Raw genomic sequence first — 26,076 nt, 5'->3', positions numbered from 1 at the left:
CTAAATACAAGACCATTCATTTATATGGACATATAAAAATTGGAACAAACGGATATAGACAACAATGGACAAAATCAGGCAAACGAATAGAACACTACAACAGAGCAGAAGGGAAGGGAGAAAAATCAGACAAATGCTATTAAAATGTGTTTCGGCAAAAATCGTAAATGTCGCTGTATATGTAAGTAAATGACAACAGACAAGGGCATATGATGAAAGAAGACAATGACATAAAGGAGCATTGAACAATCGAGGAGAATATTTGTAATAATGTAGTCAAATAAACTGAAATGGCAAGTGATAGTAGTTAACTATAATTTCTTCATCTCTCTCTCTTGCCCTCTTGATCTCCTTTGCATGACAAGTTTCCTTTTTCAGATGTAAACAGTACGGATATCCTTTAATACACCTTACTCAACATGCTCGACATCCACCTCTGCACACACATATTTCACTCTTGCCAATGTGAATAAGTAAAAGAAGAAGAAGAAGAAGAAAAACTCAATGCGATTTGCCACTTTTGTTTCTATACAATTTTGTTGTTTCCTTTATGGAAACGTCCGTAATGATGTTACAACAATGCAAAATATTTCTCACTGACTTCATTGTCATGTGAAAGTAAATTTTTATTCACACACACACACACGCACAAGTGTCTGTTGGAGCATGGGAAAGTGAATGCGAGCAAGAGTATTTCCTAAAAGGAAACTCTTGTATGTAAAGGAAAGCGAATGTTACATGGGTAGAGTGGCAAGTCTGTGTGTGTGTGTGTTTTTTTTGGCATACACTTGTAGTTTGCTTTTACATCTTGCAAGTGCTTGCCAAAATACAGAACATTGAGCGTGAGTGCATGTGGGAGAAAATGTGATGACAGACAACTTAAGTTGTTAAATAAACTAAGATATTACACATGCACTCACATGCACGTACTTACAATCTCTTAGTAATTACACACCCACATAGTCGCACATAAGCTTGTATTCAGAAAAAGAGAGTAGTGCTTAAAATGGGTGAAGAAGAAGAAGCTGTGGCTTAAACCGAATAGGATTGTTAAATCGAAAAAAAAAAAATTAAACAAAAAATTTTCCATACAAACAAAATTTTTAAAAATTATTATTTACAAACAAAAATTTCTAAAACTAATTGAAATTTGATAAATTTTTCATAAAAATAAAATCTGGACAAAATGTCCTATAGAAATACAATTTTGACAAAATCAATTATATAAAAATTGTATTGCTGCGCTTTGTTTGGCTGAACCGATTTTCATGAAATTTCCACAGATGATAGAGATTGAGCCCCCCGTGAAAATAGGGTACTACATTTTTTGTTATTCGAAGGGGGCGGGCCCTCCCCCATGCCCCAATTTTCAAAGACGCCACATTTCGGAGATGCGTTCACCGATATAAACGAAATTTTGTATGCCACCTTATGGTACCTCAAAAACACGAAATTTGGAAAAAAAAATTTTTGGGGTCAAATAACATGGGTAGACGCCCCATCCCAAAACCCACCCGAACCCGATTGGGACAATATGGGTATTAAATGAAAGGTATTTAAGAGTAGAGTATGAATTTGGTATACAAATTTCACTTTTAGAAAGGCATTTGCGAGTAGAGTAAAAATGTACCCAGGAACCGAGCAGGAACAAACTTCTCACACATCAATGAGTGCTTTTCGATTCAAATTGAGTTTATCAATGATAAGGGACCTTTTTTATAGCCGGGTCCGAACGTGCTGCAGAGAGCAAAGAGAGAGGAGAATTTTTGACATACCATGCATGGCATGGTACCTCGGAAATGTCACCAGCATTAAGAGGGGATAACCTTTAAATTTTGTCCGATGTTCTCGCCAGGATTCGAACGTATATGTTCATCAGTCATAGGCTATAGTGGCACGAATTTGACATCCACATTCAGGGCGAAGTGTCTCCACCCTAGAAAGATATGAGAGAGCTTATGAAGGCGCAGCGGAGCGGGCTCGGTTCGGCAAGTTTTCTATAGAAATAAAATTTTGACAAAATTTTCTATAGAAATAAAATTTTGACAAAATTTTCTATAGAAATAAAATTTTGACAAAATTTTCTATAGAAATAAAATTTTGACAAAATTTTCTATAGAAATAAAATTTTGACAAAATTTTCTATAGAAATAAGATTTTGACAAAATTTTCTATAGAAATAAAATTTTGACAAAATTTTCTATAGAAATAAAATTTTGAAAAAATTTTCTATAGAAATAAAATTTTGACAAAATTTTCTATAGAAATAAAATTTTGACAAAATTTTCTATAGAAATAAAATTTTGACAAAATTTTCTATAGAAATAAAATTTTGACAAAATTTTCTATAGAAATAAAATTTTGACAAAATTTTCTATAGAAATAAAATTTTGACAAAATTTTCTATAGAAATAAAATTTTGACAAAATTTTCTATAGAAATAAAATTTTGACAAAATTTTCTATAGAAATAAAATTTTGACAAAATTTTCTATAGAAATAAAATTTTGACAAAATTTTCTATAGAAATAAAATTTTGACAAAATTTTCTATAGAAATAAAATTTTGACAAAATTTTCTATAGAAATAAAATTTTGAAAAAATTTTCTATAGAAATAAAATTTTGACAAAATTTTGCAAAAATGCAAATTTTGCCCATGAACATTCCACTAAGAAACAGGGGCAAACTTCTCACATGTCAATGAGTGCAGTCCGATTCAAGTTTTAAGCTCAATGATAAGGGCCTCCTTTTTATACCGAGTCTGAACGGCGTGCCGCAGTGCGAAACCTCTTTCGAGAGAAGTTTTACATGGCATAGTGCCTCACAAATGTTGCCAGCATTAGGAGGGGAAAACCACCGTTGAAAAGTTTTTCTGATGGTCTCGCCAGGATTCGAATCCAGGCGTTCAGGGTCATAGGCGGACATGCTAACCTCTGCGCTACGGTGGCCTCCAAAACAAAATTTTCTATACAAATAAAATTTTGACAACATTTTCTAAAGAAAAAAAATGTTGACAAAATTTTCAAAGACATGTCGAACCGGGTTTCCAGCTATTAGCTGAAATTTTTTGTCTAATCTAAACACTCTTGCCATTATTTAATGACAATTAAACAGTTTCGCACACTCGTGTCAACACCTATTAAATATTTAAGAAATTTATGCGACAAATTATTTCTCCTCGTTCCCAAAAAAAAAAATTGTGTAACAGTGAGGGTATGATGCGCTCATTCCATTAATTTCCCAGCCAAGACCCGAAGTTTAATTTGCCAAATACTTTTTCTTTTACCTGTGCTGGCTGCAGTTCACATCTTGTGGACTAAGTTTGAGACAAAAGTTATAGAGAACTTGATTAAAAATTTGAAGAAAAAACACTTACCTTTTGTAAGCATGGCAATTGTAGACATCTGGAATGAAAAAATATAAAAAGAAAAGTCATCACCCAAATGGTTGGAAAAACGGTAATACATGACGTTGAATAACAAGTAGAAACACATTAAGTTTGGCCGGGACGAAAATTTGCTATTTATATGAAATTTTGTCAACATTTTATGTATGCAGAAAATGTTGTCTAAAGTTGCTATTTAAGGAAATTTTCCAAAATTTGCTATTTATGTGAATTTTTGCAAAATGAACTATTTAAGGAAATTTTGTCAAAATTAGCTATTTATAGGAAATTTTGCCAAAATTAGCTATATTCGTAGGAAATTTTACCAAAATTTGCTATATATAGGGAACTATGTGAACCCGGCTCGCTCCGCTGCTCCCTTCATAAACACCACGCGAAAAATATGTTAATACCATATGTATCTGCCCAAACAATTTGTTATCTACTCGCAAACACTAGACCCTTTGTTTGTACCCCATATGGCCATGATTGGCAAATATTCCCATTTGGGGAGGGCTTTTGGAGTCCCATATTGTCATGACTTCCCCCTAACCGATATCGATATCAAAAAATTCTATAGACTATTACTCCTTTCAGACCATATTCGTAATCTACTACCTAAAATCTTTCATTTGAGTCCCATATTGTCCCCATCAGTCCACTTTTATTTGTGCGTGGGGCTTTTAAGGTAAGAGGGAGGGTCTGCCCCCTTACGATATCAACAAATTCTATAGCCTATTGCTTCTTCCAGACCATATTCGTAATCTACTCCTTAAAACCTTTCATTTGAGTCCCATATTGTCCCCATCGGTCCACTTTTATTTGTGCGTGGGGCTTTTGAGGTAAGGGGGAGGGTCTGCCCACTTACGATATCAACAAATTCTATGGCATATTGCTCCTTCCAGACCATATTCGTAATCTACTCCCTAAAACCTTTCATTTGAGTCCCATATTGTCCCCATCGGTCCACTTTTATTTGTGCGTGTGGCTTTTGAGGTAAGGGGGAGGATCTGTCCCCTTACGATATCAGCAAATTCTATAGCCCATTGCACCTTCCAGTCCATATTCGTAGTCTACTCCCTAATGCCTATCATTTCAGTCCCATATTGTCCCCATCGTTCCGCTTTTACTTTTGCGTGGGACTTTTAGGGTAAGGGGGAGGTTCCGCCCCCTTACAATATCAACAAATTGTAGAGCCTATTGCTCCTTCCAGATCATATTCGTAAACTACTCCCTAATATCTATCATTTGAATCCTATATTGTCATTGTCGTCTAATATGCCCATTTGAGGGGGTTTTGGGATCAAGGCGGCCCCCTAGGTATCTGGACCTAATTTTTAATATCAAGTTAGTACTCACCTCTCGCCCCGATTGGTCTACTTTAATTTTTGGTTGGTGCTATTGGGGTAAGGTCCGCCCCGCCTTCCGAAATCAAAAAATCTGTGAAAATTTCAAAAAATTTGTTCAGCCGTTTTCGAATCTATTCGGAACAAACAGCCAAACAAACACACTTTGAGTTTTATATAATAGACTAGCCTCACAGTAGTCAGCATCGCTACCCCCGTTTTTGATACCCCCTTTTTAGTGTGGGAATTCCAAAAACCTAGGTAGACACTCAGTTTATAAGATTATGAAGTTTTGTAATAAGTGCGTATAAAATTTCAGAAATCGGTCCCCTTAAGTACCAAATGGTACCAAAATGTGCGAATGGTAAATAGATCATTAAGCCACCCATTACTTATTTCTTAGTTAAACCCACATGCCAAATTTCAGACCTCAAGATCCACCTGAACAGAAAATACAAAATGGTACCAATTTTGGTACTAAAATGTACGAATTTTGAAGAGTTCATTTAGTCATCCATCATTTATTTCTCAGTTGTGCTCACATCCCGAATTTCGCACCTACAACTTTCTCTGAACAGAAAGTACTAAATGGTACCAAATTGTACGAATTTTATATAGAATACTCATCATAAATTTCTTAGTTGTCCCTACATGCCAAATTTCAGACTCGAGATCCATCTGAACAGAAAGTACAAAACGGTACCAATTTTGGTACCAAAAAGTAAGAATTTTGAATGCATCATTTTGTCATCCATCATTTATTTGTTAGTTGTACCTACATGGCAAATTTCGGACCTCTAGCTCCATCTACAAAGAAAGTAGCAAATAGTACCAATTTTGGTGCCAAAATGTTAGAATGGTGAAAAAATCATTTAGTCAGACATCATATATTTCAAAGTTTTACCTACATCTCAAATTTTCAGTACCAAAATGTACGAATTTTGAATGGATCATTTAGTCACCCATCATATATTTCCTAGTTTTACCTACATGCCAAATTTCATACCTCTAGCTCCATCTGAAATGAAAGTACTAAATGGTACCAATTGCGGTACTAAATGGTACCAATTGCGGTACTAAATGGTACCAATTGCGGTACTAAATGTACGTTTCCTCCCCTTGCCATTTTTTCTATTCACCCTCATCCTTCTGCAATAGACGTCCTTTGAGTCAAATTTCAAAATTCTTCCTCTATACATCCGCCCTGTACAAATTTCACCCATTTCGTACCTTTTTGGTACTTTTTTTAGTACTTAAATGTAAAAAAATTCCAAAAAGTCTTTTAGTCATCCAATTATGGAGCTCTCAATCAATTGACAAAGAAAGTACCAAATAGTACCAATTGAAGTACGAAACGTACTATTTATCTTACTTCCGGTACGATTTTCCAAAATTCGTTTCACCATATTTTATTTTTCGAGACGTTCTTTAATTTGAGCATAAGAACATAATTCCAGCCCTTTCTGATCGCGCTAGGCAAATATGCACCATTTCGTACCTTTTTGGTACTTTTTAGTTCCTAAACGTTATTTTCTGCAGTAAAAGTATACGAAAATTACTTTTTAAATTTACTAAAATAAACAAAACATTTGCAATTGCAAGTTTAGTTGAAGTTGATAAGATGATTATCGTTTATGGTTTTTGCTGTAAGAAGTCTTAAAAGGCAAAATATCCAGGCTTTAATCAACCACTTGTCCGTCTACGTTATGAAAGAGACTTTAAACCATTAAGACCAACAGACAGACCGATAGTCACCTTTAAAATCCCCTGATACTCTTCAACAGTGGCTAACACAACACCTCCCACATGCCTCATTTGGAAGAGTTTCAACTGCTGCCCAACAAAAACAAACAAAACCAAGTGTCATTGTGATGATGTTGTCGCAGTTGTAAGGCCTCATAAGTTTTTTTTGTGCACTTTTTTCTCTCGGTAGCAGTTTTTGTTACCTCATATCTCATTTTGCCAAGTTTTTCTTTTAAAAAAATGTCTGCTATTTTTTCTCTTGCATGCCACATGAGAATTTTATGGTTCAAGTTCTGTGTGATGCAATGTGGTTTAGTGTGTGTGGTGTGAAATGCCATGTTTGGTGACTTGGGGGGTCAGTTGGTGGTGTTGATGCTGATACTGGTTCTTCTTCTTCCCTTAGTCAGCCCCCTACCCCAGCTTTTTTTCTATGTATCTTATTTGAATAATTTAACAACATTTAAACAAGTGCCAAAGCTTTGTGGTGGAGCATAATAAACAAAACTTGAACAACAACATGCAACACTAAATCCTAAAGAGCCAAGCGTAGAGGAGAGAAGAAACTATGCAACGAGGTGTAATCCAAAAAACAAAAAAAAAAAACTATTCATGTTTTACAGTTCAGTGTAAAGACTATGCAAAGTTTTGTAATGTCTTTCACGAAAACTTCATGCCAAGAAATGACTATAAAAACAACAGGGGAGGCAATAAAAAGCATGAGGGTTTACAAAAGAAGTGAGGTAACAGAAGAGCAGGATCTTTCTAAATATATGCAAAATGTGAAAAAGTGAAAAAAATTAAAGAAAAGTTAAACTGCTCCAAAAAGTAACGTAGCAACTATGACAATAATGTGCCGCACAAAACATGGACACCCAGTTCCAGTAGCAGTGACATGGTAAAAGAATTTGAAATTGTGCAACGTAGAATGATGGTGGCGCAATTTTTCGCTACCACCAAAAGTTGGGAGAGCAGTAAGGCTCAAAAATATAGCAACAAAATATATAAAAAAAAAATATTTAAAGACAAAAATTGTCTACAGAATTTTTCTATATAAGAAAAAAAACAACAAAAGAATCCGTGCCGAATTTGAGCAGATCGGTTGAAAATTTTAGTTACGACGGCCATTAAAGTGCAAATCGGGCGATACATATATAGGGGAGCTATATCTAAATCTAAACCGATTTTGATGAAATCTTGCAGATATGTTGAGATCAGTAACAAAAGAATCTGTGCCAAATTTTGTGCAGATCGTTTGAAAATTGTTGTTACTATGGTCATAAAAGTGCAAATCGGGCGATACATATATATGGGAGCTATATCTAAATCTGAACCGATTTTGGTGAAATCTCCTAGATATGTTAAGATCAGTAACAAAACAATTCATGCCAAATTTTATGCAGATCGGTTGAAAATTGTACTTACTACGGTCATTGAAGTGCAAATCGGGCGATACATATATATGGCAGCTATATCTAAATCTGAACCGATTTTGATGAAATCTCCCAGATATGTTAAAATCAGTAACAAAACAATTCATGCCAAATTTTGTGCAGATCGGTTGAAAATTGTAGTTAATACGGCCATAAAAGTGCAAATCGGACGATACATATATATGGGAGCTATATCTAAATCTGAACCGATTTTGGTGAAATCTCCCAGATATGTTAAGATCAGTAACAAAAGAATCTATGCCAAATTTTGTGCAGATGGGTTGAAAATTGTAGTTACTACGGCCACTTAAGTGCAAATCGGGCGATACATATATATGAGAGCTATATATAAATCTGAACTGATTTTAATGAAATCTCCAAGATATGTTAAGATCCGTAACAAAAGAATCTGCGCCAAATTTCGTGCAGATCGGTTGAAAATTGTAGTTACTACGACCATTGAAGTGCAAATCGGGCGATACATATATAAGGGAGCTATATCTAAATCTGAACCGATTTTTACCAAAATCTACAGCGTTCGTCCTTGAGCCAAAAAAGTGAAATGTGCGAAATTTCGTGACGATTGGACAACAAATACGACCTGTACCTTGATTACAAGGATACATGGACTCACGGACGGACCTGGCTAAATCGAATCAGAAAGTGATTCTGAGTCTATTGGTATACTTATCAATGGGTCTATCTCTTCTCCATCTTAGCGTTGCAAACAAATGCACAAACTTATAATACCCTGTACCACAGTGGTGGTGTAGGGTATCAAAATCAATTTGTGTTTGTTTATTCCGTATAGACTCAAAAACGGCTGAACCGATTATCTTGAAATTTTCACAGTTAGTGAAGGCTGGTCTGGAAGTAAACATAGGCTATATATTTTTTTGATATCGTAAGGTGGGCGGACCCTCCCCCTTACTCCAAAAGCACTATCCAAAAATAAAAGTGTACAGATCAGGACAATATGGAACTCAAATGAAAGGTATTCAGGAGTAGAGTATGAATTTCATAGTAAAAATAGGGTCCAAGTAGCAGGGGGGCCGCCCCAACCCTAAAACCCCTTAAATAGGTTTATTAGATGACCATGACAATATGGGACTCAAATGGAAGGTATTCGGGAGTAGATTGCGTATATGGTCAGGAAAGGGGAATAGACTTTATAATTTGTTGATATAGGAAGAGGGGGGGCCCTACCCAGGGCGGGCCCTCCTCCGTAACCCAAAAACACCACCCAAAATCAAAAGTAGACCGCTCGGGACAATATGGGTATCAAAAGAAAGGTATTGAAGAGAAGAAAACGAATATGGTATTAAAATTTGGTTCAAAGTTCCCAGGAAGTCGCCCTAACCCCAAAACTTCTAAAAGCAGACAATTTGAACGTTCATATCAATATGGGACTCAAATGAAAGGTATTCGGGAGTAGATTACGAATCTGGCATACAAAATCAGATCGAAGTATAGAGGGTCACCCTACACCCCAAAAACGCCTCAACTGGGCATGACTAAATGGGGGGACTCGGATTGTTTCTTTGTTCCGTAGAATCAAAAATGGATGAAAAATTTTTTTTTAAATATTCACAGAGTGTGTAGGTTTTTGTGGAAGGAAATATAGGACATATAATTTTTAGATATCGATTGGGGGCGGGACCGCCCCAATAACGCCACCAAAAACCAAAAATGGACTGATAAGCACAATATGAATATTGTAATAAAAATTTGGGTCGAAGTACCCAGCGGGCCGCCTTAACCCCAAAACTTCTCCAAACTGAAATATTCAACGTTCCTATCAATATGGGGCTCAAATGAAGGTATTCAGCAGTAGATTACAAATATGGCATAAAAAATTAGGTTCAAGTAATGGGAGGTCGCCCACCCCCCAAATGGCCATAATAGCCGACCATGTCTCTATGGGACTCAAATGAAAGGTATTTGAAAGTAGATTACGAAAATGGCATTAAAATTAACCTTAAAATCTAGATGGCGCTTTTCCTTCCAAAAGTAAGTTGATGGTTGATTGACCCATTATGACAATATGGGACTCAAATGAAAAGTATTTGAGAGTAGAAAACGAATTTAATATCCAATTTTGGACCCAGTATTTTGAGGGTATGCCCTAAAGCACCCCTTAACTGAAATGGATCTCAAATCAAAAGTATTTTGGAGTAAAGAACAAACTTGATATCTATTTTCAGGTCAAAGTGCCGGTGGGCGTCCCATCCTCAAAACACCGTCCAAATGGATCACGTTTGCCGACCATGGCAATATGGGGTTCAAATTAAAGGGATTTGGTAGTGGAGCACGAATTTGATATCCATATTTGATTCGAAATGTCTGAGATACCATCCCTCCCCCCAAAAAAGTACTTCTCATTACCCTAATTTTCAAAAACATCTCTGATCTCGGAGATTGGCAATGTGATTTGTTCGAAATTTTTTGCACTCTCACAGTCATCACAAAACAAAACATGGTTTCTATTGTTGGGGTCGGGGGCTGCCCAAAATCCGCCAAATTGGTATATAGACCAATCACGACAATGTAGAGCTCAAACGAAAAGTGCTTGACAGAAAAGAAATGAATTTGTTATCCAATTGAGGAGCCATGTGTTTGGGGAGCTGCCCCAACCCAAAATACCTCCCTGTTATATAAAAGCCATTTGATGTGGAAATTGTTTGATTTTGGGGAAATTGATACTCATTTTCGGAACAAAGACCCTGGGGTCCACCCCAATCCTCAAACAGAATTTATTTTCCGACTATGCCAATATGGGTTTTCATATAAATTTGAAAGTAGAGCACGAAGAGCACACACTTAGACACTTAAAGTAAATATAAGGGCTAAGTGTGTGGGTGGCCACCCCACCCACGAAATACCTCCTAAACCTGAAAAATTTACCAATATGACAATACAGGACTCAAAAGAAAGACATTTGGGAGTGAAGTAAACATTTGCCCAGGAACCGGGAAGGAACAAACTTTTCACATACCAACGAGTGCTTTCCGATTCGAGTTTAAACTCAATGATAAGGGACCTTTTTTTATAGCCGAGTTCGAACGGCTTGCAGCAGTGCGAAACCTCTTTGGGGAGAATTTTTTACATGACCATGTGTGGCATGGTAGGTACCTAGCAAATGTCACCAGCATTAAGAGGAGATAGCCACCGCTTTAAGTTTTGTCCGATGTTCTCCCCAGAATTCGAAAGCAGGCGTTCAGCGTCATAGGCGGACATACGCTACAGCGGCACGAATTCAATATCCACATTCAGGGCGAAGTGTCCCCACCCTAAAAAGATATTAGAGAGTTAAAGAAGGCGCAGCGAAGGCGGCCCGGTTCGGTTAGTTTTCTATAAAAATTTTTGTAAAAATGTTATTTCTCTGGAAAATTTTGTCAAAATTTTATTTCTTAGGAAAATAATGACAAGATTTTAGCAAACTTTGTTTGTTACGAATTTCTTTATTTTTTAAATTTTTTTTTATTTTTTTTGAATTTTTTAAAAATTTTGTTTCTTTAAAAAAAATACGTCAAAAATTTATTTTCATTTTTTTTTGGTTTGTGCTATAATTTTGCTTTCGTTTTTTCTTCCTGTGCCAAAAATAATTGACTCTAGGGAATGAAATAACAACGCAGCAGACAGAGAAACTTCAACGGCTCTGGCTACAATGTTAAAATCTTAACTAAAATGTAATTAACACAAAAACTCCCAAGAAATGTGCAATAAAATGTGTTGCTTTTCCAGTTGTTGTTTTGTTCAACTTTAAAACAATGGCAATTTTCCCTTTAAATGCAACTGAAATGCTTCAAAACTTTTCTACGAATACAAAAAAAAAAATGGAAATCTGATTCAAAGTTTCGTTGCAAAAGATCATTTAGCAAAAACTTTGACAATTATAACTACACAATTTAATTTGATAAAATGAAATGAAAGAAGATAAAAAGAACTTATGTAGTTGTTTGTTCAAGGCAATTTTAGAGGAATTCACCTTAAGTTGAGTTAAAGTTTTACGTTTTTAAGAACAAATTAACTTAAAAATAGGAAAAGAAAGGCATAGGAACAACAATAATTATCAAAATTTGTCAATTATAGAAAGGATGGGAGTATACTAATCTAGTCACTCCGTTTGTAACACCTCGAAATATTTGTCTAAGACCCAATAAAGTATATATTGGGTTGCCCAAAAAGTAATTGCGGATTTTTTAAAAGAAAGTAAATGCATTTTTAATAAGACTTAGAATGAACTTTAATCAAATATATTTTTTTTACACTTTTTTTCTAAAGCAAGCTAAAAGTAACAGCTGATAACTGACAGAAGAAAGAATGCAATTACAGAGTCACAAGCTGTGAAAAAGTTTGTCAACGCCGACTGTATGAAAAATCCGCAATTACTTTTCGGGCAACCCAATACATTCTTGAACGTCTCCACGTTCTGAGTCGATCTAGTCATGTCCGTCCGTCCGTTCGTCGAAATCACGATAGAGTTCGAACGCGTAAAGCTAGCCGCTTGAAATTTTGCACAGTTACTTAATATCAGTGTTTCTCATAGGGGATTGCAAATGGGCCATATCGTTTCAGATATAGATATAGCTCCCATATAAACCGATATCCCGATTTGAATTCTTAAGCCCCTGGAAGCCACAATTTTTGTCCGATTTGGCTGAAGCCGCCATTTTTGTCCAATGTGGCTGAAATTTTGCATATAGTGTTCTCTTATGATTTCCAACAACTATGCCAAGTACGGTCCAAATCAGTTGATAACCTGATATAGCTCCCATATAAACCCATCTCCCGATTTGACTTTTTCAACCCTCGGAAGCCGCCATTTTTGTCCCATTTGGCTTAAATTTGGCATGTAATGTTCTGTTATGACTTCCAATAACTGTGCCAAGTACGGTCCACTATTACCTGATATAGCCCCCATATAAACCGATCGCCCGATTTGACTTCTTGAGCCCTTACGCGCCGCAATTTTTATTCGATTTGACTTCCAACAATTGTGCCTAATACGGTCCAAATTGCTCTCTAACCTGATATAGATCCCATATAAACCGATCTCCCGATTTGCAGACATTATTCCGCCCCATGCCACTATGGGCATACAACTAAGCCAGTTATGGGCTTGTTATGCGCTCTAAAAACTATAAAGTAACCTCTAAAAAGAAAATTTAAGTCGGGAACTCCGTGCTACATACAAAATCCTTGTCTTGCTTCTTGCTTCTGGTTCTGGTATAGTGTCCCGACCTAAGTGCCGGTATCTGCTAGACGCGAAAGCCGGGCAATAACAAAGGAAATGCTCCAACGTCTCATCATCTTCCCCGCATGCCCTTAACATGCTATCACTTGCCGCACCGATTTTACATAAGTGACCTCGTAGCCCTGTGTGTCCCGTTATGATACCAATAGCTATACTGATCTCCTTCTTACTTCCTTTCAGTAATAGCCTAGTCTTCTCACGATCTGCATAACCCCATAGGATTTTCGCCGTCCTACCGACCGTTTCGCTGTTCCACAATGTTGCATGCGCTTTCGTCGCCCACTCCCTTAACTTGGACTGCGTTGACCCGAAAGGCTTCGGGTTAGTCAAGTTTATTGACGGCAGTCCTCTGGCCTTCACCGCCAAATCGCCTGCCCTTTCATTTCCCCTTACTCCGTTATGGCACCCAAACGATGCGGATTTTGCCATCCTAAGAGAACGCGGTAATCTCCTTCTTACAATGCAAGACTGTTCATGACCTTACCGTTTTGGTTGTTATTACCCTTATTTGCCATAAGGGTAAAGAAAAGACGTCATCACGTTAGCACCACACCACATCACGCATTCCGGGATCGCCAGGATCTCCGACTGCAGGACTGTATTATGAGCAGGCACTCTAAAACAGATCTCAGTCCCTGGGTTCTCAATGAAGACCCCCAAGCCAACTCTGTCCTCTAGCTTTAATCCATCCGTGTAACAAGATCTTCCAGTTGGCTTGAGCCATAATAAGACACAATTTTTGTTTGATTTGGTTGAAATTTTGCATGCGGTATTTTGTTCTTTCAACATCTGTGCTAAGTTCGGTCCAAATCAGTCGATAACCTGATAAAGCTCCCGTGTAAACAGTTCTGCCGGATTTGGCTGAAATTTTGCATGCGGTGTTCTGTTCTTTCAACATCCGTGCTAAGTACAGTCCAAATCAGTCGATAACCTGATATAGCTCTCCTGATCATCGTTCTTCGGTTCCTAGAAGGTTTAATTTTTGCTGGTTTGACAGAAGTTTGTTATAGAATAAAATTATGGCCTTCAACCCTCCATGGTGGAGGGTTCCCAAGATTCGGCCCGGCCGAATTTATGAAGCTTTTACTTGTTTCTTTATAAAATTCTTTAAAATTATCCTTTTTTGGAAGCAATTTGCAAATTTATACAAATTTTTTCATTTCCCTTTCTGTAGCCTACTTTAAGGCTTACAGGAAATTTGGTTTCCTCAGAAAAATATTGCCTACTTATTCCAAATCAAAAATTTGTATTTTAAAAGTTTACTTTAAGCAGATTATATTCAAACAATATTTATTGATTGCTATGTGCATCAGTTACAGATACTGGAATTTATTACTTACATATATATGAGACGGCATCAAAAGTTATTTATTTCCACTTCAAGTTTTATAAAAGAAAATTCTTCAAGAACTTGGCAGGAGCTCACAGGAGCACAAGAGAAATCTTGAGAAAAGTGAAAAATAATACAAAAATGGCAACAAAACTAAGAAGAATAACAACATCAAACTGACAAACAAGCAAAAGAACAAATCTATAAGTCGAGACGTAGAACGAAGAATGTGCTTTTGATTTGTTCCATTTCTTGGGAGAAATAAGAAAATGAATGAAAAAAAAATCAACAAAAATAAACAAAACCAGTAAATAGAAAACTCATTTGTGTAAAAAAAAAACGACAAGGCAAAGCAGAAGCGAAGCCATAGCAGACAGCAACCAACAGCGAGCCAAGTGATTGAATACCAATACGAAAAAATAATAAAAAGCAGACAGCATAGAAACTAAACAAGAACTCAGTAAAAACTTTATCAAAACGATGAAGTGGCCCAGAAGAAAAGATCGTAAACAGCGGCATAACTTTCAGTTGTTGCAGTGTGACTTGAAAAAGGAAAAGGGGCGGTTAAAAAGGGGTAAAAAAAACAACAATCATAAGACAAGAAAACTGACATGGTTAAATTTTTCCTTTTCTCGTACTTTCAATCATTACAGAAACGAATTGAAGGCAGAACTAAAAAACTGGGATTGGGTACACTAAGAAAACTTAATATATAAAAAAAATTAAATAAAAACAAATTTTATAATAGAAATATAAAATTTAAAACAAAAATAGAATCAAAAAACAAATGAGAATAATAAAAAATAAATAAAAAAATTTATAAAAAATTAAAAAAAAAAATAAAAATTAAAAAAAAAATAAAAATTAAAAAAAAAAAATGAAAATTAAAAAAAAAAAAAAATATTAAGAAATAAGAAAACAATTAAAAAAAATAAAAATTAAAACAAAAAAAATCAAAAATAAAGAAATTAGAAAACAATTAAAAAAATCTTATATATAAAATTCAATTTGTGTTTGTTTGTGTGTTTGTTTGTTTGTTTGTGTGTTTGTATGTTTGTATGTTTGTATGTTTGTATGTTTGTATGTTTGTATGTTTGTATGTTTGTATGTTTGTATGTTTGTATGTTTGTATGTTTGTATGTTTGTATGTTTGTATGTTTGTATGTTTGTATGTTTGTATGTTTGTATGTTTGTATGTTTGTATGTTTGTATGTTTGTTTGTTTGTTTGTTTGTTTGTCGGTTTGTTTCCGTATAGACTCAAAAACGGCTGAACCGATTACCTTGAAATTTTCACAGATTGTGTAGGTTGGTCTGGAAGAAAACATAGGCTATATAATTTTTTGATATCGGAAGGGGAGCGGACCCTCCCCCTTACCCAAAAAGTACTACCTAAAAATAAAAGTGGACCGATCGGGACAATGTGGGATTTAAATGAAAGGTATAAAAGAGTAGAGTACGAATTTCATGATAAAAGTTGGGTCCAAGTACCTGGGGGCCGCCCCAAAACCTCTTAAAATAGGTTTATTTGACGATCATGACAATATGGGACTCAAATGAAAGATCTTCGGGAGTAGATTACGAATATGGTCAGGAAGTAGGAGCAGGCTTTATAATTTATTTATAACGGAAGGGGGCGTACCCTCCACCGTTACCCCAAAAACACCACCCAAAATCAAAAGTCGACCGATAAGGACAACATGGGTATCAAATGAATTGTATGCGGAAGTAGATAACAAATCTGGCATACAATTTCATGTCGAAGTATAGGGGGTCATCCCACCCCCACAAAAACGCCCAAAATGGGCACATTAGCCAATCACAAATAAATGGGACTCGAAATTTTCGCATAATGTGTAGATTGGTCTGGAAGGAAACAAAGGATATATAATTTTTGGTTAACGGAGGGGAGACGGACCCTCCCCCCCTTATGCCAAAAACTCAACCCCAAATCAAAAGTGGACCAATTGGGACAATATAGGTATCAAATGAAAGGTATAGGAGAGTCGCATACGAATATGGTATAAAATTTGAGTCAAAGTACCCATTTGGCCGCCCCAACCCCAAAACTCCCCCAAACACACATATTGGACCATCATTTCAATATAGGACTCAAATGAAAGGTATTCGGGAGTAGATTTCGAATCTGGCATACAAAATCAGAGCGATATATAGGGGGTCACGACACCCCTCAAAAACGCCATTAGACCCATTTGGACTTGGCTAAACCGGTTTTCTAAAAATTTTCATAGATTGTGTACGTTTGTCTGGAAGGAAACATAGGCAATATAATTTTTAGATATCGGGTGGAGGCGGACCCTCCCCCTTACCCCAAAAACGCCATCCATATCCGAAAGTGGTTAATGGGCACAATAAAGGTATCAAATGAAAGTTATTGGGGATCAGAAAATGAATATGGTATTAAAATTTGGGTCCAAGTACCCAGCGGCCCCCCTCCCAACCCCAAAACTCCCCTAAAACAGACATATTGGACGTTCATTTCAATATGGGACTCAAATGAAAGGTATTCGGGAGTAGATTTCGAATCTGGCATACATAATTAGATCGAAGTATAGGGGGTCACGCCACCCCTCAAAAACGATATTAGACCCATTATGACTATATGATACTTGGCTGAACCGATTTTCTTACAATTTTCATAGATTGTGTACGTTTGTCTGAAAGGAAACATAGGCTATATAAATTTTAGATATCGGGTGGAGGTGGACCGAAGGTGGTCCGATGGCCACAATAAGGGTATCAAATGAATGGTATTGGAGACTAGAGAACGAATATGGTATTAAAATTTGGGTATTAAAATTGTCAACGCCGACTATATGAAAAATCCGCAATTACTTTTTGGGCAACCCAATATTTTCAGTGCAAAGTGCGGGTGGCCACCCCAGCCCCAAAACACCCTCCAAATGATTCATATTTACCGACCATGGCAATATGGGCCTCAAGTTAAGGGGATTTGGAAGTGCAGCACAATTTGATATCCATATTTGAGTGGAAATGTTTGATGTGCCATTCCTCCCTTAATGAGAACATTATCCTAAGGAAGAACATTACCACCAGGAACCGAGAAGGGGCAAATTCTCACAAATCAATGAGTGCTTTCCGATTCAAGTTTAAAATCAATGTTAAGGGACCTTGTTTTTATAGCCGAGTCCGAACGGCGTCCCGCAGTGCGACACCTCTTTGGAAAATTTCGCCAACATTAAGAGGTGATAAACACCGCTTTGTCCGATGTTCTCGCCAGGATTCGAACGCGTCCAGCGTCATAGGCTATAATGGCACGAATTCGATATCCGCATTCAGGGCGAAGTGTCCCCATCCTAAAAAGATAATAGAGAGGTAAAGAAGGCCTAGCGGAGCGGGCCTGGTTCGGCTAGTTTAAAATAAAAATAAATAAAAAAGTATTGTATATTTTTCACCATATATTCGATTATTTTTCACCATGCAGCAAAACAAAAGGGGAAAAAAAAAAAAAACCATTTGCAGCATTCACGTGCATAGCCTGCCATGACATCAACGATAACTTTTGCCATTGTTCATAATGGAGAAATCAAAAGAAATATTCGTAACAGGAAAATAATTGAAAAGGATTTACTTCCTTCTCACAACAACAGCAACAACAACGACAATAACGATGACGCTATCACATCATCTTCACTGTAAGTTATACTGTGGGGCACGTCAATGCATGTGGCAGGATGAAAAAGACAAATCGAAGAACGAAAAAAAAACACACATACTAGGCAGTTAAAAACTTTATGTGCATTACACACAGCTAAGGAAAATAGAGCAATTCATACGGTTAAAAGAAAAACTGAAATTGACATGATGAATGTTTTTTGTTGTTTTTTTTTTCTCTTTTCATTTTCAAGTAGTAAACGAAGGGAGTAGAGCAAAACGATAACTGCTATGCAATTAATTAATTGCCAAGATTCAAATCAAAGCAGTCAGTCATTATTAAGGAAAGTGGTTTGGAAGAGTTTAATTGTAATTGGATTGAAGATTTATTTGAAGAACTTAAAATGTTAGGGAGGAAAAAAGTGTGTTTGTCAGTTAAGATTAAAAAAAATTACAGTATTTACAAATTGCACAAAGTTTTCTTGAAAATTGGAATTTGTAAGTTTGCGTTTTATAGGAAACTAGCCGAACCGGGCCCGCTCCGCTGCACCTTCTTTAACTCTCTAGTGTCTTTTTAGGGTAGGAAAACTTCGCCCTGAACTCGGGCACTTGGCCTTGAAAGTAAATAAAGCTTCGTGCTCCACTTTCAAGTACATTTTATATGAGCCTCGTATTGGCATTATCGGTAAATAAGTTGTGTTGAAGGTGGAGTGAACCCCAGGGTCTTTGTTCCGAAAATGAGCATCTATTTCGTATTCTCCTCCAAAATAGCCACATATTGCAATGGTCGGTAAAAACGTCCAATTAAGAAGGTATTTTGGGGTGGGGTGACCCTCAAACACATGGCTCTTCTATTGGATATCAAATTCGTTTTTTTTTTCTCAAGCACCTTTCGTTTGAGTCCTATATTGTTGTGTTTGATCTATATATCCATTTGCCGGTATATATGGCCCCCGAGGCACCCGACCCCAACAATAGAAACCATGTTTTATTTTAGGTGACTATAAGAGTGCAAAAAAAAAATATTTCAAACGAATCGCACTACCAATCTCCAACATCTGGTTTTTTTTTTTTTAAATAAGGGTAATGAGAAGTGCTTTTTAGGGGATGGATGGCACCTCAGACATTTAGTCTCAAATATCGATAATAAATTTGTGCTTCACTCCCAAATCCTTTTAATTTGAGCCCCATATTGCCATGGTCGGTAAACGTGAACCGTTTGGAGGGTGTCTTGAGGATGGGGCGCCCACCGGCACTTTGACCTGAAAATAGATATCAAATTCGTTCTTTACTCCTAAATACCGTTGATTTTATCTTCATATTGCCATAGCCGGAAAAAAAGTTCAGTTTATGGGTTGCTTTAAGGTGTTTCCCAAACTATTGGCTCCGAAATTGGATATCAAATTCGTTTTCTACTCTCACTCTTTCATTTGAGCCCCATATTGTCATAATGGATCAATCAACCTATTTGACGTTTTTTTAGAAGAAAAAGTGCCACCTAAACCTGAAAGCAAATTTGAGTCCCATATTGATATAAATGTTCAATTTGTCTGCTTGGAGGAGTTTTTGGATTAGGGCGACTTGTTGGGTACTTGGACCAAATTTTTAATACCATATTCGCATTCTACTCTTCAATTCCCTTCATTCGATACCCATTTTGTCATTATCGGTCCACTTTTTATTCTGGGTGGTGTTTTTGGGGTAACGGGGGAGAGTCCGCCCCCTTCCGATATCAACAAACTTTAAAGCCTGTTCTTCCCTCCTGCCCATATCCGCAAACTACACCCGAATACCTTTCATTTGAGCCCCATATTGTCAAGATCGTCCAATAAACCTATTTTAGGGGGGTTTGGGACGGCCATTGCCATTGGTCTCAAAATTGTATATAAAATTCCTTTTCTAATCTCAAATACCTTTCCTTTTAACCCCTTATTGCAAAAGTCAGCAAATGTGTGCGGTTTTGGGTATTGGCCCTAAAAACTATCAATATCGTGAGCAAATACGTCCAATTTGGGGGTTGTTATGGGATTGGGACGTCCCCTAAGTAGTTGGTCCCGAATTTTGCTATCAGATGCCGCCCCATATTGCTATGGTCGTAAATTTGTCCTCATTGGGATATGTTTATGGGAGGGGCGGTCCCACAAACACTTGGCCCCACAATTGGATATCAGATTCGTATTCACACTCAAATACATTTTATTTAAGCCCCATATTGCCATGGTCAGTAAAGAAGTCCTGTTTGGAGGGTGTTTTGGGGAAGGGGTGGACCCCTAGAAACTTGGTCCCACATTTGGATATCAGATTCGTATTCTATTCTCAAATACCTTTTATTTAAGCCCCATATTACCAGTAAATAAGTCCTTTTTGGGCGGTGGTTTGGGTGGTCCACCAACAACTTTGTCCCACATTTGGGTATTTAAGCCCCATATTACCAGTAAATAAGTCCTTTTTGGGCGGTGGTTTGGGTGGTCCACCAACAACTTTGTCCCACATTTGGGTACCAGATTTGTATTCCACTCGCAAATTCCTTTCATTTGAGTCCTATATTGTCGTAATTAGTCTATAAATATATTTGGTGAGGCGCCCCCTAGCCACCCCATCCTAAAACCAAATTTTAGGTTTTAGGTTACTTATAGAGAGCACACAAAATGTGGCTTAAATCGCCCCACCCATCTCCGAGATCTGGCGTTTCTGAAAATTGGGGTAAGGGGAAGGGGCCGCCCCCTTCACATATCAAAAAATTTAGTACACAATTTTCACTATGCGATCATTATGCACCATCTGTGAAAGTTTCAATAAAATCGGTTGAGACGTTTTTGAGTCTATAAGGAACACACAAATTTTTATTCTCTCCACCATAGGATGGGGAGTATAGTAATTTCGTCATTCCATGTGTTACATGCGTCTAAGACCCCAAAAAGTATATATATTCTTGATCGTTATGACATTCTAAATCGATCTAGCGATGTCCGTCCGTCTGTCTGTCCGTCCGTCCGTCCATCGAAAGCACTCGAATTTTTCAAGGAGTAAAGCTAGCCGCTTGAAATTTTGCACAAACATATCTTTTTAATGTAGATCTGTTGGGATTGTAAATGGGCCAAATCGGTCCATGTTTTGATATAGCTGTCATATAAACCCATCTTGGGTCTTGAGCTTCTAGATGGCTCAATTCTTATCCGACTTGGCTGAAATTTTGCACGTGGTATTTTGGTACTAAATCCGACAATTGTGCCAAGTATGGTCTTAATCGGTTGATAACCTGATATAGCTGCCATATAAACCGATCTTGGGTCTTGACTTTTAGAGCTTCTAGAGGGCGCAATTCTTATCCGATTCAGTTGAAATTTTGCATGAAATATTCTGGTATGACTCACAACAACTGAGCCAAGTATAGTTTAATGTAGATCTGTCCATAACCTGATATAGCCGCCATATAAACCGATCTCCGGATTAGACTTCTTGAACCTCCAGAGGGCGCAATTCTTATCCGATTTCGCTAAAATTTTGCATGACAGGTTTCGTTATGACTTCCAACAACTGACAAATCGATCCATAACCTGATATAGCTGCCATATAAACCCATCTTGGGTCTTGACTTCTTGAGCTTCTAGAGGGCGCATTTCTTGCCCGATTTTGGTGAAATTGAGCATGAAGTGTTTTATTTTGACTTCCAACAATTGCGTCAAGTATGATCCAAATCAGTACATATCCTGATATAGCCGCCATATAAACCGATCTCCAGATTCGTCTTCTCGGTCTTCTAGAGAGCGCAATTCTTATCCAATATGGTTGAAATTTTGCATACGTCGTTTTGGTACAACTGTTCCAAGAATGGTCTAAATCGGTATATAACCTGATATGGCTGCCATACAAACCTATCTCCCAGTTTGACTTTTTGAACCTCTAGAGGGCGCAATTATAACTCGATTTGCCTGAAGGTGGTGTTTTTCTTTTTCCAAGACTGGTGTTTTTCTATTTGAAAAAGTCATTCAAAGAACTTCATAATTGCGTTTCATGGTGGAGCGTATTTAAAATCCGGCCCGGCCGAACTTAGCACCCATTTACTTGTTATATATAAAATTTTGGCAACATTTTTTTTTATTGAAAATTTGGGTAAGGGGTTTTGATTGGAAATTTTGTTAACTTTTTTTTTGATTTCTTCTTTTTTGATTTCATCTCTTCAAAGAATAGCATAGCAAAAAACTTTTTAAAGTTAAGCAAATGTGTGCTGTTATCAACGCCCTTTGACTGGCATGGCGGATCGTGATTTCTGATACACCATGTGTCTTCATCAAGACATTTGTCAAAATGATTAAGATGCTCTACATACCCAACGACCATTGAGTACGGTGTAGAGCACGCTGTTGTTTTGAAACAGGGCTTAATAAGTTCTATAACTCTGCTTAGCGCAGTAAGAGAGAAGAAGGTCTTACTTTCCACTATTCCGATACAAACCATCAATGCTAAGACTAGCAAACACATTGCCTAACTCTTTTTGTTGTATACTTAAGCATTCATTGAATGTCACTGCAAGTGCTTTTTGGTCTAAGGCCGCAGAAAACAGCATAGCGACGGACAAAACATGGCCCATATCGGGCCATATTTCGATGTATATAGGTGCCTTATAAACTGAGTTAGGATTTTAAGCGCATAACAAGCGCTTTTATTACCCGATTTGGCTAAAATTTCAGACAATGAGTTTTACTTTGGCTCCCAAAGTCCGACCCCAATATGGGGCCATATTTACATACAGCTGTCATATAGACCTATCGGCCGATTTAGGCTTTTTAGCCCGTAAAATTCGCATTTAAATCCCATTTCGATGAAATTTGGAACAGTGAGTTGGACTAGGCCCCTCTTTATTCAAATTGAAAACGCTTTACATCGGGCCATATTTCCTCATTAGCCCATAAAACCTCATTAATTTACCAATGTTGCTGAAATTTGGATAAGCGATTTGTACTAGGGACCCCCATATCCGAGCCCAATTTAGCCCATATCACAGCATATTTACATATATCTGTCATATAGACCGAACTGCCGATTCAAGCTCTTAAGCCTATAAAAGTGCGTTTATAATCCAAATGCGCTAAATGGTGATCAATGAGATGGGCTAGGCTTACTGCTATCTTAACCGAATATGGTCTACATCGAGTCATATTTGGATATAGGTACCATATGAACCGATCTATCGCTTTTGCTTCTTAAGCTCATAAAAGCCCTATTTCGCTGAAATTTTAAGCTATGACTTGTATATGGCTTCAAGATGCTGAACCAAATATGATTTAGATCAGCCCATAGTTGGAATTTAGTATGAATATAGTAGAGGCTATCGTAGTGCAGAGGTTAGCATGTCTGCCTATGACGCTGAACGCCTGGGTTCGAAGCCTGAGCGGCACGCCGTTCGGACTCGGCTATAAAAAGGAGGCCCCTTATCATTCAGCTTAAACTTGAATCGGACTGCACTCATTGATAAGTGAGAAGTTTGCCCCTGGTCCTTAGCGGAATGTTCACGGGCAAAATTTGCATTTTTTGTATTTACACGGTTGAGTTATTATAACCACCTCTATGGGGGTGGGTATCCAAACTTAATGAGTTTTTACTGCTGAACTTAATGCGTTTTTATTTTTTTTTTTAATTTCTGCATATAGTGAGGCTGTGAAATGTTATGCTTTTTCAAATCTGAAACTTTCGCCTTACTACGTTTTAAAAACATTTTTTTTTTAATTTTCCATATGTAGCATATCTTGCCAAAAGAAGTTGTTTTTTGTGTGAAATTTATGCAAATTTACCATTTTTCTGTTTTATGGCCTTTCCCAGGTTCTTGAAAGCTCCTTATTAACCCATTATGGCTTCTTGTATTTTAATTAAACTTTCAAGGTAGTTGTATTTAATTATGAAAACCTGAATCGTAATAAAAAGAGCTTATGTATTTCTGGCCACATGTAAAAGAAAACTGACATTGATTGAAATAAAATGGGAAATTAAAGCCTCACCAGAGACAGCAGCCTTATATAAATGTGGATTTTCATGTTTGCCATACGCATTAAGTTTCTTTGCGCCTTTTGATGCAAATATAAATGTTATTAAAATTTACTTATTAATTATTTTTCTTTCTTTCTTTCTTTCTTTCTTGCATTATTTCCATGTATGTTTGCCAACCCTGATGATGACGACGACGATGATGATGATGATGATGACAACAACACTGATAACTATGTCAATGATGTTAATAACAATGACTACTGTGCGTCTTGCTGCCATTGGCCGTTTCATTTTCTTTGGTCACACTCACACTCACACTCACTTATTGTGTCAATATCGAATTGGCAATGAATTCCGTTTCCTTTGGTGTTTCGTCGACTTCAACTTTGACTACGTTTGCCACTACTATCTGTTTCCTTCGCATATCATTTTTCATGTGTCAACAAAAATTATCTCGACGACAACATTCTTATATGCAATGTTGCTCTCAATGGCCAACTCGACGACGACGATGATGATGATGATGATACCAATGACACTGTGCCACTGGACAAATATTCTGGCTTTTGTTGACTGTTGTATTAAAAACGAAAAAACAACTCCTGCTCATACTCCTCCTCCTTCTTCTTGTCACTTTGAATGAATGGACACAATGCAATCTGATGCTATAAATTGTCAACAATATTTTTTCTGCTGTGGTGGTGTTTGTATGGATGCACAAACATTGCTGTGTTGCTTATGTATAATCCTGGAAATGGCTTCCAATTCCTTGAAAACTGATGTTTTTCTTTTACGTTTTTTTTTTTTTTGATGATGACTACGTGCAAAACATTGGCTGTGAATGCTTAACCAATAACCCATTCTGTCCATCCATCCATCCATCCATACGTCCATAACGTTGCACATTGCCACTGTCATTGTCAATGGGATTATTGCATTGTCTGCGTGTGTATGTATGTGTGTGTGTGTTTGGGAACTGCAGCTTATAGAAAATGTCAAACGACCGATGTATTTTGCAATCAAATCGGTGGTTTGCCGCCCTCCGATGGCAGTCGTCTGTCCGGTCCTTGTGTGCCCACGGAAAAACGATGCGATGGCTATTTGGACTGCCGCAATGGTCGTGATGAGGAAGGCTGCAAAGGAACTGCCTGTCGCCTGGATCAGTTTCGCTGTGCCAATGGCTTAAAGTGTATTAGTGCTTCGTTGAAGTGCAATCACAAGGATGACTGCGGTGATAATTCCGATGAACAAGGATGCAGTAAGTATATGCTTTAAATCTCCTTGCCATCTTAGCTCATTTCTATGTCTTTGGGTATGGCTGGCCTGCCAGTCTTGCTGGCTGGCTGCCTGCCTAGCTGTCTGTCTGTATGTACGGCCAACTGTCAATGCTGCTGCTTTTCTTATCTTTTCCTTTGCTATTTAATGTCATTTGTCTAGCATATCTAGGTACTGCCTCCGAGCCTAGATGAATTGGCATGGCTTGACTGTTGTGTGTCCTTTGGTTGGCAATGTTTCCCCATCTTATGGATTTGATGAAGCCTTGTTAACTTGAAGGCAGTTGAAGTTGCATCTAATGTTGTGGAAAATTAAGTAAATGGCCTTTGCACAGACAGACAATCATACGTACACAGTCTTATAATGAAAAATGATTAGAACAAAAGAAGATATGTTGGATATAACCGTACAGGATTGATTGATTTCAATTCATTGAAAGACAGTCAACATATTTCATGTCAAACCAATTGAGAATAGCCCTTCAACATCATTATAACACTTGGCTACTCTATAGGGGGAAAGATAAAGCAAATGTTTCTTTTGAGAGAATAGCTTTGTTGTGTATTTCCAAGGATACCAGGCTGCAAGAACTTTTTCATGTAAAAAAAGGGGTGGCGTATAAGTTATATTATATATTTTGACCTATATGACGTATACGTAATATTTTCTTTCAATAACGTTATTCATACGC

General features: G+C 37.1%; 1 protein-coding gene and 1 long non-coding RNA gene across 3 annotated transcripts in view; one reads left to right on the top strand and one right to left on the bottom strand.

Annotated features, from left to right (window-relative positions):
• LOC131996759 (uncharacterized) overlaps nt 1-26,076 on the bottom strand; it is a 76,255-nt gene that overhangs the window by 14,762 nt on the left and 35,417 nt on the right. The window contains exon 2 of the long non-coding RNA XR_009397968.1: nt 3,377-3,404. This is a non-coding gene — a long non-coding RNA (uncharacterized LOC131996759). The remainder of the gene's footprint in view (nt 1-3,376; nt 3,405-26,076) is intronic.
• Nucleotides 1-26,076, top strand: part of LOC106094156 (low-density lipoprotein receptor-related protein 2) — a 795,641-nt gene that overhangs the window by 742,505 nt on the left and 27,060 nt on the right. For both annotated transcript variants that reach the window (XM_059366657.1, XM_059366656.1), the window contains exon 5: nt 25,093-25,368. In XM_059366657.1, coding sequence (XP_059222640.1) covers nt 25,093-25,368 — 276 coding nt within the window. The remainder of the gene's footprint in view (nt 1-25,092; nt 25,369-26,076) is intronic.

This window comes from Stomoxys calcitrans, chromosome 4, assembly GCF_963082655.1.
Source record: "Stomoxys calcitrans chromosome 4, idStoCalc2.1, whole genome shotgun sequence".
NCBI classification, from domain to species: Eukaryota; Metazoa; Arthropoda; class Insecta; order Diptera; family Muscidae; genus Stomoxys; species Stomoxys calcitrans.
This window is presented reverse-complemented; position numbering and strand designations above follow the sequence as displayed.